The sequence below is a fragment of the Heteronotia binoei genome, chromosome 5 (assembly GCF_032191835.1).
Source record: "Heteronotia binoei isolate CCM8104 ecotype False Entrance Well chromosome 5, APGP_CSIRO_Hbin_v1, whole genome shotgun sequence".
NCBI lineage: Eukaryota > Metazoa > Chordata > Lepidosauria > Squamata > Gekkonidae > Heteronotia > Heteronotia binoei.
Window position 1 is genome coordinate 83,748,989 of NC_083227.1, and position 13,328 is coordinate 83,762,316.

Genomic DNA, 13,328 nt, shown 5'->3' on the forward strand with positions numbered 1-13,328 from the left:
ATCCAGTCCAACACTCTGTGTCACATAAGAACATAAGAGAAGCCATGTTGGATCAGGCCAATGGCCCATTCAGTCCAACACTCTGTGTCACATAAGAACATAAGAGAAGCCATGTTGGATCAGGCCAGTGGCCCATCCAGTCCAACACTCTGTGTCACATAAGAGAGGCCATATTGGATCAGGCCAATTGCCCATTCAGTCCAACACTCTGTGTCACATAAGAACATAAGAGAAGCAATGTTGGATCAGGCCAATGGCCCAGTCTGTCCAACACTCTGTGTCACATAAGAACATTTCATTCTCCCTTTCCTAAGTCTCATTTGTGAGATCTTCAATATCTTTTTCAATCTTTTCTATGATTTCTTTCTTAGAGGCAGTTATCATCTCTTTCATACCTTTCATCATTCTAGCCTCCATGGCCTCTAATTGTTCCTGCATTTTCTCCAGAGAAGTAGCCCTTGAACGGGTTTGCTTATGCTCTGACATTTAAAAACACCGAAAATTTTGTTCTCACCAATTTAAAATTTAACTATCAGGTTCAAAAGATTAGAGCTTGCTCTTTCCAACAAGCCTAATTTTGCCGTCCTCAGAGCTTCCTAGGCTGAGATATTAATTTTTAAAGTTTTTCTTTCAAAATGGCAGTCGTGACTTTCTACTTCCCTTTAAAAAAATTTCTTTTTTCCTTTAAAAGCTTTTAAAATCTATAATTAACAATAATGTCCAATAGTATTTATCTTTTCATCACCACCTCTATTATTTCCAACAATTTTTAATGTCCCGAACACCTTAAAAATATTTTAATTTGACCTCCTTGTAATGGCCGTCGATGTTTTTCTATGGTATTATAATCCTAGAGTAGGCTTTTCATCTGATACTTCCTGCTTTACTTGCCACCAAATCCCGTTTTTGCTGGCAGAGAGATCTCATGATACTTGACGTACTTCCTGTGTTGACTGTATATGCTGCAGGTCTGTGACAATGGTGCTCTTTTTTCAAAACCGCAAGTAGACCAAACAATAAATTCCTTCTCACTTTTTAGCACTGTCCTTTAAATTTAAAAAGTCCAAATTTTACCTCTTCATCCCTTCTTCTTTCAAGCTTTCTAGATTTCCATTTCCCACCTTCTGAATTTATTCTGTTTAACTTTAAATAGTCCCGGGATGAAAGATAGTAATCTGTACCTTTTCTGCAAGTTATCCAGGACCACACCGGTCTTATAGTTTTAGATATTTAGTAATGTCCAAGAAGGTTAGGATTCTGTCGAGCTTATGTCAAATAAATGACTCTGTAAACTTCTGCAGATGATGAAAATGCAACTCTTCTCCGGAGATTCCTCAAAGCCTCAAAGGAGCCCCCCTCCCGGGCCTCCCTTTTAGCCAAGGTAAATCTCCTCAAAGTTTTCTGTGCATATCTTGGAGTAATCTCTGACTGAAAAAAGTAGGCAGTAGGCATTAGTTTGTCTTCTACTACCCCGAACAGAAGTTCCAGCCTGCTCCCTTAATGAGAAGCAGCTCAGCTCGCCATTTTCCTACCCCGGAAGTCCCGAGAGATATGACTTGTCAAGGCATGGCTCTGACTTCCCATATCTCAAGAAAGAGAGAAGAAGGTAAAGGAGAATACTGACACAGGTACAGCAAAATCTGGAAAACCTGTTGTTTTCACTGTATCCTTGCGTAGAGCCCAGTAGTCCCTCTAGCCCACCTCCCTGCGAGGAGGCCAGTCTTGAGAACCTACTGTCAGGACCCTTTAAAACTTATTCCAAGAGAGAGGCAAAGCTCTGCTACCTTCCCTCAAGGTAGCAGAGCTGGCACCGACTGGGTATTCTTCCAGGGCCCAGTCCACTCTGTTCCCTCTAAAGGGTCAAATATCCCCAAATGGGCAAAAGATATCTAAGGAATGCACACTCTTCCTAGTAAGGCTGAAAGGCACTGGTCACTTCTGCAAGCCATAGACACATACTCCCAAAACAAGAGTTAAAATATGATTTATTTTGGGTACACAGGTATCTTCCCAACACCATGCAAAGAAAATAACAAAAAGCTTTAAAAGCTGACTTATTACCTTGGCCCTCAGGCCAACTGTAGGAGATAAAAGTCCAGAACTTCATAGGCTGTCTGGCCAAATCTTCTAGGATTCACAATGGTTCTCTTACTGACCCTCAGGTCACAACAGCCCCTTGCCTAAGCAAGCAAGCTAACCAGGAGGAGAAATCTCCTTCTTTTACCAACCCAGGGACCTCTAATTAGCAATCAAGACTTAATGCCTTGCAGCTGGCTGTTCCACCTGGGCTGCAAACAGAAGATGGAAGATCCTGCAAAACTTAGGTTAACTAAAGCTTAAGGCCCGGCACTACACCCTGCAACTATGTCATCTGGCATTGGAGCCCTTCAGCCAATGTACCTAAGTCTTTAACCACCTAAGACTTAATGCTGAACTGACCTCACATTGTTCGGTTTCTCCACTCAATAAAATCCTGTTCATTCAGTTTTGCTGGGTGAGGAACCAAGGGAAAATGTGTCACACACCCAGTTGTATGTTACCTGGTACAATCCATTTAGAGGAAGTAAAAAGAACATGGGTCCCTTGATTATTTCAAATAGTAGGGAGTAGTGAGGGGAGGCTGGAGAGTGCTGGTCCAGTTCCTTCATCTTAGTCTGTGATAACCTTTCTAAAAAGTGGTGCTCTGCACAAGGTTGCACCTTTTGTGGTGGTTATTACACATGTGCTGTGAACAACAATCATTAGTTTGGCACTGAGTTTTGGAATGAGCAAAACAGTCATGGACAAACTTTTGTGATGTTATAAAGAGTTTTGTGGGGCCTGAAGTGTTCTCCAAAAGATCCCCCCACCCCAAAAACCCCCCTGTTGTTTTCTACAATGTATCACTTCATTAAGTTCTTTTTCACTAGTCCTCTCAGCAGCTGTCTTGATGTTATTTTTTAAATAATCCTTTTGAAGAGGAGTCATATAATCATCATAACAATGCCACAGCACCAAACAGCCAATCAGATTTGGATACACAGTGACATCACAAAGTTAAATCAGAGTGAAGGGAATGTTGTTTGTCCTTTCTCTGCATGGGAAAAACATTTTTGCTCTATTTCCATAGCCCTCCTCTTAAAATAGGGGCAATAGTTTCAGAAGGGGGATTTTAAAAAAGGGAGTGGACCCCTCCCCCTTTTGGTTCAGCCCCACTAAGTTGCCATGCTATAATCACACAAACAGTAGCAACTGCACAAACTGTTCCTTTATGTAGGTGCTGGTTCATACAAATGGTCCTTTAGCGTGACCATCTCTGAGCTACGAACTGTCCCAAATTTCTGCTCAGCCTCTACTAAGCAGTAGATTCTTAACAATGGAAAGCAGACTAATTACCCTTTCCAGTAGAACAGCATCTCCTCTGTAGTTCCAATGACATAGTTTACCTTCTTTTTCATGAAAGAATTACAAATGAAGAGGTTACTGCCACATCTTGTAATGGAAAAAGAAAGAAAGAGAACCTCTGATACTTACCTTTTCTCCCTTCTCTCCATCCTGGCCACAGGCTCCTTTCATTCCTCGATCCCCCTTCAATAAGAAAACATCAACATGAATCAGTCTTCATTTCTGTAGAGCTTTTCAGAATACACAATACTTTGCATTTTAGCTTCAACCCACCATGTGAGAGTTTCATGTAACTGTTGTTCTTTTGCCAGTAATTTTAACTCTTTACTTATGCAGTGTTGAAACAGAAGTTTTAAAAGCTTCTAGGTTTAGTGTTTAGTCATAAAACCCTGTTCTCTTGAGCAGTGTCTTCTCCTGCACTCTGAGTGGCGATGGGAGTGATGTATGCAATGTATCCCTTCCACAGATAGCTGGTGAGGCCAATATAACAACCTACATCTATATATAACACTAGAAATAGCTATTTGCAGTACAATCACTATTTTCACTAACTGTGTACTAACAATATACAGAACACAACTAACCAGCTCCAAAGAAAGAGTTTTCCTAGAGAAGTTCCCAAATGACACAGCTGCCGCAGGACACAAAGGAGAACTGAGCAGGAAGGAACAGCTTCTCCCTGTAGGCATGTGCAGTCCAAACTATGCATCAGGGGAGAGGAGGGTTTCTTGACTAAACATTAGTTCTAGAAGTTTTCATTTGACAGTCGCACAGGTGCAAAGCCCATCAATGTGATGCCCGCAGACTGTGAAATAGTTTACAAGTTTGAAGGGTAGTGAATTTTCCAAAGCCTTCCAATAACCTACATGGCTGAAGAAGTATCTGAACTTAGATCTCCCACATTTAATTCAAGGTTTTATCAACTGTGTCACAATATCACATGATACATACTTTCTGCATGATTCAGGATGGCATTACACCTTTTTCAGAGACGGGTTTTACATGGCAACTTTGATGGTAAGTGCAAAGAATCCAATCCAATATGTCTAAATCACTATGTTTTCTTGGGAATATACACAACGTCAAGGGAGGCTTTAATAAGCCCCCCAGAAAAACTTTCCTAAAAGTACAAAGCCTGTATTCCCTCTTTGATGGCTCCCAAGTATCTAAAAGGCCTGTCAGTGGGCTCATCTTCCTCTGCTTTTGGGATGGGACTCATGCACATCCCAGCCTGGAAAGGCTCTCAAGATCACAGAACTAAAAACAAAAGAAAGCAACATGTGCTGTGTTACCTTTGGACCTCGCATCCCAACAGGCCCCATTTCTCCTTTCTCCCCTCTGAATCCTGGGATACCATCCTTTCCAGGTAGCCCCTGGAAGACAACAAGGTGGTGTGATTCTCAGGGTTCAACTTGCATAAATGGAGATCGACACAGCAACAAATGGCAAATCCTTACTGGCTCTCCTGGCTCTCCAGATGCCCCAACTTCTCCCTAAGTAAACACAAATACACAATAAGATGAGATATGAAGTGGGAACATAACCTAGACTTTACAGAAGAACTGTATTTAATATGTATACAACAGAAACCAAAGGTTTACAAATTGACATTACAACATTTCACCCATAAAATTAAATTGCACCTTCCTAGTAGCAAGAGAAACTGAATGGTGAAATAGTCATCTTTACCAAGACTGATTTTTCAAGCCTCAAAGGAGTGGCAAGGGAAATTAAGGATGGGGTTTCCCACCCCACTCCACTATCCATTCTGAATTTCTTCAGGTACATGGCCAATTCCAATATGACAACATCTGTATGGAATTTTAAACTATCTGCATTGAAACTTGAATGAAGATATGGATCTAGGTTGAAACTGTACTGACTTTAACCCCCAACAATGTGAATCAAATTGAACTAGTACCAGGATCTCTGTAGGATCAATACTATCAATAAAATGACAGATATATATAGTCTAACTATGTTTCTGTCAGAGAGATCCAGGTGGGTAGCCATGTTGGCCTGAAGCAGCAGAACGAAGTCTGAGTCCAGCGGCACACCTTTAAGATCAACAAAGTTGGAAGTGTGAATAAAACTTTGTTGGTCTTAAAAGTGCCACTGGACTCAAACTATGTTTCTGTCAGTTACCTTTGTTGGTGACTGTATAGCCATGGTTGATTTGATACCTTTTGTCCACCAGGGCAATTTGATTTGATTTGATACCTTTTGCTCATACCTTTTGCCCACCAGGACCTCGTGCTCCTGGAAATCCTGATGACCCCTTTTCACCCTGCTCACCTCTCACTCCCTGTAGGTTAAAAAAAAAACACAACCCATTACTGAAAAGCATTTGTGACAGTGGAAGGAGTATTTTTGCCTAACCCTATTATCAAAGGGACCAAAAAAAGGAGTACTCAACATTACTACAAGCTGAAACCAAAGCACTCCCTAGCCACGATAACCTTGCCAACACTAGATTAATTAGTTTCATTAACTCATTCCTAATTCTGGACAATGCTCAGTCTAAGTATCATGTTACTCCCCAATATGTCATCTATATCTCAGATACTGATGCAGGCAACATTATCCCTACATAACTGCAAAGGTGATATCAACTCTGCCATGTATGCATTATTTTCTGTTCACAGACTATGGTGACAGCTGCTGGTTTATTTACTGGACCAAACTTTATAGCAACACTTAGGAACAATAACATTTCCTGAAGTATAGTTTATATATGTAGCTTCTATCTGGCTGATGCTTCTATGTTTTCTGCCTCTTCAGAATAATGCAGATTCAGCTCTGTCATTTTGGATTCTTGGTGTTTACAGAGACAAGACCAGTCTAGGATAGCACTGCAGACAAGATTCTAATTTTTATTTAGTACTTGGCTTGAGCTGGTACTTGAGTCCTTGTGCACATAGTGCAGGCATGCATCCTACCCCAACTACTCCTCTACCAAAAGTATGGTGAACAGCTACCCAGGCATCTGCTGTGCTACCTTTTCTCCAGGAACACCTTGATCTCCTTTGTCACCTTTCTCTCCATCCATCCCTTTTGGGCCACGGTCTCCCTTGTGAGAGAAGAGTTAATTGTCAATAAATTGTCATCAATATGTCAATGTAATGGTATTGGTTGGATGAAAGATCAAAAAGTATATATTCAGCATGAAAGGAGAAGTACTTACAAGGGAAGAGTAGTATGTGTCAAATGGATTTTTGATGAAAACTGCCATCACTTGAGGCTTTTACTTTAATTACCCTAAATATCCTCAAGTTCGTTTGGACTCTGCTTTACTTAATACTAATGTCTATACCATTAAGCTATTAAACAAAGAGACTGAGATGGTAAAATTCTTCATTGGTTATGCACATAATTTTTCAATGCTATAACAAATGTGGCATTATAAAGCAAACTAAAAAAGGATCACCCACAACAACAAAAGGATCTGAAGAAAAATGAACCTCTATAATTACTACCCCTAAGATTACCATACCCAATTTGGAGATATTCTGCCTGGATACATAATAACTGTATCTCTGAGATTCTGTTCCTATACCACATATATTATTCTTGGGGCTTCTTCTAGAATGTTTTTTCCCCAGATCTCTTCCCTCAACTACCATAAACTTCCTATCCAAACAAACCAGCTTTTGCAGGGAATCAGTCAAAACAAAAGAAAATTTTCTAAACACATCTCATCTGATTTTTATTTCTTTAAAATCTTTATCTTTAAAATTGATCTTTAAAATCTGTTATTGAAATGAATTAACACCCCCCCCCCCAAATAAAAAAACCTTTTGTCATATAGAACATAAAACATTTTCAGGCTTCTGAAATGTCTTCCTAGTAAGAGATGAATAAAGTTTTAAATGTGCACTTGTTCAAGGCTGGGAAATGAATTCAGTAATTCATTTCTTTAGTTTTTTTATGCAACCATGTCATTTACCGGTTCCCCTTTGTTCCCCCGAGCACCTGGTGGGCCCTCCACAACGGCAGTATCACCCTATAATTGAGAAAGAATATGGCAACTCGTCAATGACTGAAGCATTCTATTGGTCTGCAGCCTACAATCCCATTGGCATATCCACTGCTAAACATCGTTTACTGCTGAGTACAACCAATCAATTTTTTTTACTCTAGAAGACATTAAAGAAAGTTTTTCATTTGACATGGCCAAAGTGAATGGTATTCGATGGAGTACGCCTCTGCTTTACAGTTAAAGAATTATTAGGGGAATGTTGGCAGTCAGGAAATACATAGTAGTCTGAAGAATAAGTGCTGGGCAATATAACCAGAGCATTTGAAGGGACTATATATTTCTTTAAAGTTTCTCAAGTGGATGGCATCAAGCCCTCTTTTCCTGTGAGTGGGAAAGTATTGTCTTTGTTTTTGAAGAATTTCCTTGGAACTGTTCAGGTGTCAATATGGCTGTATTTGTAATCAAAAAACAGTCACCAAGATTCTTTCACTGATGTGAGTACTTACCTTGTCTCCCTTTGGTCCTACAACTCCAACATCTCCCTAGGAAAGGAAAATAGGAAAAATAAGCCTAGCCAGAACTCAAGGCTCACTGAATTCTAACCTGACCATTCTAAACACATCAGAAGCTTATACTACAAACACATTTTGGAGGTTATTTATTAATATTATGTATTATTAACAGCACTTCATAGATCTGCCTTAGGTAATTTATAGGATTACAGTCTTCAGCTGAGAACCTGAGAGCCTGATGAACCCTCAGGAATTCCTTGCTTCCCAAATGCTGGATAAAAAGTCAAGACTACACAGGCTGTGCAAGGAAAGATGTGCTTTGCAGAGTTTGGTTCTGAATCAAATTATTTATAGCTCAAGATCTGCAGGACAGGACATCTATTGCTAGGCAGAAGTTCAGCAAATAATATCAATAAACCACCTGGTTTAGCTGTCTTCCTCCATTTGTCCTTACTATCAATGTTATCACTAACATTTGACATTTCAATGGACAACACATAAGAAGTAAATGAGCCAACTGTTCCTTTCCCACCATTTCAGTTCCCACGTTACTTTGCTTACTTTGTCACCTCTCTCCCCTCTGTTTCCTGGAGGACCCTATGAAGAAAACAGAAAAGACACTTCAAGATGACAATAAATGCCTGGTCTCAGATTTAAGGGAGCAAAGAAGGAAGAGTTAGATATTTACCGAAGGCCCCCGATCTCCGTCCAGCCCTGGACGCCCATCTTCTCCCTGAGAAAAAAAGAAAGCATTGAGATAGAGCAAAGAAAGGAAAGTTGGGGACAGTAGCTGCAGCTATAATCCAAGGCTATTGTGAAAAACTTGGTCCTTTGCTAGCATTCTGATTACAATGGCCAGCAAGCAGGATTTAGACAGGCTGCAGCTAAGCCTAAAGATACCATGTCAGATTTAGGCAGATCTTTGGACTATACCAAAGTGGGGTTTCTGCACATTCTGGTAATCATAAGCAAAATTATAAGATGGAGTGGCAGATTAGGTCTTCATCTGAAACTCCTGAACATCAGGCTCTCTTCATTGCAGCAGAAACCAGATGAAGAAACTGAAAACTAAACAGTACTACAGCCTTCCCCTTCAAGGTATGCAATGCTGTACACAGATGACTGATGCATCCTTTACCACTCCATACAGTTTTGGCATGCCTATGCACCCCACACAGCTGCACACATATATGCTATATACAGTGCAGCATCCCCAGCTGCCAGTGGGCTCCTCCCCACGCCTGGTCCACCTGCTGCCCAAGACACCTCCCCTACCCAGCCTCTCTGCTGCCACAGGAAGGCACAAGACTCAGTCTCACCTGTGGCCTTCTCTGATGGCCTCTGGACTGTTGCCCTGACCTCCACCAACCAAAAAAGATGCTGCTGTTTCTATCCCCTTCCTCCATGTCTCTTTGGATTCTGTTCAATGTCTAGGCAATAGATTCAGGCCAAGATACATACCTGTGGCCCTGGGTCTCCTCGCTCACCTCTAGAACCTGGCAGTCCAACACCTGTGTCTCCCTACAGTGCAGGAAAAGCAAGAAAAGTAAGATTTCACTGGTCTTGTTGTTGCTACTTGCTGTATCTTCCCAGTGAATTCATGGAATCAGCAACTTGGCAAAAGTTTTACGTATCTCAAAGTTCCAAAGTTCTGTATCAGAATGACCCTTACCAAGAAAAAATTGTTAGGCCCAATATAACTTAAAATAACAAGGTATGAAAGCTATGTTCTTTTTAATGATTCCTTTAAAAAACAGCCTCCCGTCTATTCTGCTCAGAAAACAGTGCAAAGTAGGGAAAGAATGAAAAAAACCTACTCTTTTTTCACTGTTTTATGTGAAAAGCACCCTTCTTCACTCTCTGTATTTGTTTTGCCTCTTCCCTTCTGCCTGCAAAGTAGCCAGCAGTGAATCAGGACTAATTTTTAAATGTGTTATTACATTATTTATGTTTTTATTTATGCATGTTTTTACTGATATTGTACATCACTTAAAGCCCTGCAATAGCAGGGTTTGGGTGATTCATAAATTTAAACAACAACAGTGAGGCACAGGAAGAAACGAAATTCCTATATGTTTTCACTCATATCTTTGTAACTCCAGAAGCTAAGCACTATATTAAAACAATGAAACAAGATATTTAGGATTCTGCAGCTGTTTGAAATACTTCCAAGTTACATGAAAAATTCCATGCTCAAGGCCTCATGAGGCCTAGCAAGCATGGGGGTTTAAGCCACTCCTCTTTCATAGCTGCTGAAGGCTAGCTGTATAAAAGAAAAAAAATCAGGGTCTACCTTATCACCTTTCAGGCCAGGGGTGCCCTGTGAACCCTATGATAGAAGAGGGATGAAAGAAAAAAAAAAGAGATACAGAAAAAATAAGATGAATAGTGCAGCATCACCACAGGAACATCAACAGGTTACATGACAACACGTGGGATGGGATAGGCAGACAGGCTGCAGCTAACTAGCTATACAAGCAACCCTCCTCACCTTGCATCCCAAATTCCCATGTACTTACTGCTGGCCCTGGTGGTCCAGGTGGTCCTGGCACTCCTGCAGTGCCATCTCGTCCAGGAAAGCCAATTAGACCCTGGAACAAAAAAGAGACCCCAGTTAATTCAGACAATGGCTTACCTGTAAAGTAAATCTACTTAAAGGGGAAGACATCCCGCTACATTTGGGCACTACTCCCATGATCAAGGGAGACAAGAAATAGGTAGCTCTCTCTGTCCTTGAAAAGAGAGAGCATACCCACCCCTCTGTAGTTCAGAGGCTTCTACAGCTGTTCAATGACAACATGATGTGTACCCAACTTTTCAAAATTTGATGACAGAAACACATAAACCCAGAAAAAGAAACAAAGGAACATTACTAATAACATTTAACACTCAGGAAAAAAATTGCTGGACCTGGGAGGAAAAACAACCAGAACAAAACACCACAATATGCGTGTTTGTGGGAGGGTGGTGGTGGTGGAAATGACACAAGTGAAAAAGAAAAAGAAAGATCCTCTGCAGGTAAACACAGTTGAAAAAAAGACCACACTTCAAACACTGGGTGGGTCCGGGATGTCATCCTCTTCCTCAAATATCTGATTAGATTACTAGGTCTATCAAAATCAATACTGTCCATTCAGACTGGCAGCAGCTATCCAGGGTCTCAGGCAGAGATCTTTCACACCACCTACTGCTGGCCCTTTTAACTGGAGATGCAGGAGACTAAGCCTGGGAACTTCTGCATGCAAAACAGAGGCTCTGCAGTGAGCCATGGCTTCTTCCAAGCCACAGCTCCCTAATCTTGAATGTGCTTGATCCCACAAGTTGCTATCATAGACCCCCACAGCCAAGCCAAAAATGTCAGGTCCACTGACTTGGCTGAGCATACCTGATTTATCACAGTAGCAATCTATTCAATAATTCTCTCAGAAAATTGTTCTTAGGATAGTAATCATAGTTCCTTGTAATTCCTGAGTACTACTATTCATTTATCTTGTCAGCAAAGGAACTTGTAGTATGGTAATGGTTATTAGCCATCTCAAGCAGGTCTCAGGAGAGGAAGCCTACACAATTTCCAGATAAGTAACCGAACATTTTCCTTACACGCTCTCCTGGAGGTCCTGGTGCACCAGTCAGTCCATTTTCTCCTCTCAGGCCTGCTTGGCCTGGAGTCCCCGGCATGCCTGCTAAACCTCGAGTTCCTGGTGGCCCAGGTAAACCAAGGTCTCCCTAAAAAGAAGCCATAATAGATGATGTCAAGTCCAGTAACTGGAAACTCTAATGGTAGTGCTCCATTCTTCCCCAATCCAAATATCTAAGAACCTCTTTCGCTTTCAATGCATAAAAGAAGTTGCAAAGAAGCTAAATTACATTTACACTTTTTTTGTTCCAATACACCTAGATAATAGTACTGAATGAAATGATTGTGTCTTTGAAACACCCTCTTCATTTTACCAAAATTGCAGAGGAATAGGATAATCTGAGTTCATAGAATCATTGAGTTGGAAGGTGTAACAACCTATACTCCCCTCACACCGAGGCAGAGCAAGGTGTTTTCTTTACAGTGACAGACAAGGCAACACAACTCAAAAAATATTACTTTATTGAGCTGGCAGGCAGTTTCAAAATAGACTAGTGAAAACAAAATAACAACGTTATAAAATATAACTAATACTACTTACGTAGTCCCATAATCTTTCTTGGGAAACAGGGCAATAAACTCATTTCTCATTTCTTAAACCTGCTCCCCTCCCTCCATGGATTCAAGCAGCTTTTAAGTTTGGCATGCACATCCTGCAGAAGCTTACATAAATTAATGACAAGAATTGCAGTAAAGCAAGCAAGTGTAGAGGGGAATGTCCAGGAGCAAAATTTTGAGTGTAGATGAAAAAATATACTCTGGATTTCTAGAAGGCGATTTCAGTGCCCAGAAAATCAGACCCAAACACAAATGTAGAATCAGCCGTGGATGAAGCGCTACAAGTTCTGTCCCTCTTGGCAGATAATACTTTAAACAACTAGCTGGAGGCAGCAGAAATACTAGAAAGAAGCCAGGAGCCCTTCCAGATTGATGGGTTTGAAAAAGTAGAGCCCCACTCCCAGCAAAACCATTTGATAGGTGAATATACCATTTTAGATAGCCGCAATCACTCATGAGGCAAGCTCTGAATCTCATCTCACTACCATCCTACTTCAATATTTGCCGAACAGCTTTGTGACTGCACAGCAGTTATAATGGTAGAGTTTAGTTACCCTGTGCCCTGCAGCCAATTTTGTTAATAAAGTAGGTGAAACTGTTTCTTCCTGGGGGCATGAATAGCTGTGTTGGAGAACTTAATGAGGTGGGGAGAGGGGGGGCTACAACTTCCATAAGAAAGACTGAAAATGTGTAGGCTTGGAGTAAAACTGATAACACAGACTTAGATGAACACCAAATGTCAACACTTTTAAAAGTGTTTATTTATAAATAACTGGTGACAGGTTTGTTCATTCTTTATTTAAACAAATGGCTGCAGAGTGAGGTACAGCAATGACGAGATGAGAAGGGGACAACATCAATATGCGTGAAAATGCACAAGCATGAAATGCTGCTAATTGCACTATACTGTACTGTTTGAATATGTACAAAGTAATCCACCAAACAAGCTCAAGCTTCTCATAAACAGCCAAACAGACGGATCAAAAACTGGCTCCTTGACTGTAGCTGGCAAGCAGGATGAAAGCCATTCCAGCACCTAGAGCATCCCTGCTTTTAAGATCTTTGAATAACAAGAAACAGTACAAAGGGGTAAGAAAAGATTAGAAGAATGTCAACGTTGCAGATGAGGTGTAGGTTAACAGAAACCATGGAAAATGAATTACCTTCAAACCTGGAGGCCCAGTCTGCCCTGGAGGTCCTTGTAGGCCAACTCCAGGTGAACCCTGGAATGGTACAGATGGAAGAAAAAATGGTGACC

The 13,328-nt window shown here is 40.9% G+C and overlaps 1 protein-coding gene across 1 annotated transcript in view; it reads right to left on the reverse strand.

Moving 5' to 3' along the window:
* LOC132572013 (collagen alpha-1(VII) chain-like) overlaps positions 1-13,328 on the reverse strand; it is a 96,703-nt gene that overhangs the window by 41,108 nt on the left and 42,267 nt on the right. Inside the window, exons 36-49 of the mRNA XM_060238804.1 lie at positions 13,234-13,293; positions 11,476-11,601; positions 10,395-10,466; positions 10,169-10,204; positions 9,337-9,396; positions 8,564-8,608; positions 8,437-8,472; positions 7,870-7,905; positions 7,331-7,387; positions 6,383-6,454; positions 5,618-5,689; positions 4,842-4,877; positions 4,677-4,757; positions 3,514-3,567 (exon numbers count right to left, since the gene is read on the reverse strand). Of these exons, the coding sequence (XP_060094787.1) occupies positions 3,514-3,567; positions 4,677-4,757; positions 4,842-4,877; positions 5,618-5,689; positions 6,383-6,454; positions 7,331-7,387; positions 7,870-7,905; positions 8,437-8,472; positions 8,564-8,608; positions 9,337-9,396; positions 10,169-10,204; positions 10,395-10,466; positions 11,476-11,601; positions 13,234-13,293 (843 nt within the window). The remainder of the gene's footprint in view (positions 1-3,513; positions 3,568-4,676; positions 4,758-4,841; positions 4,878-5,617; positions 5,690-6,382; positions 6,455-7,330; positions 7,388-7,869; positions 7,906-8,436; positions 8,473-8,563; positions 8,609-9,336; positions 9,397-10,168; positions 10,205-10,394; positions 10,467-11,475; positions 11,602-13,233; positions 13,294-13,328) is intronic.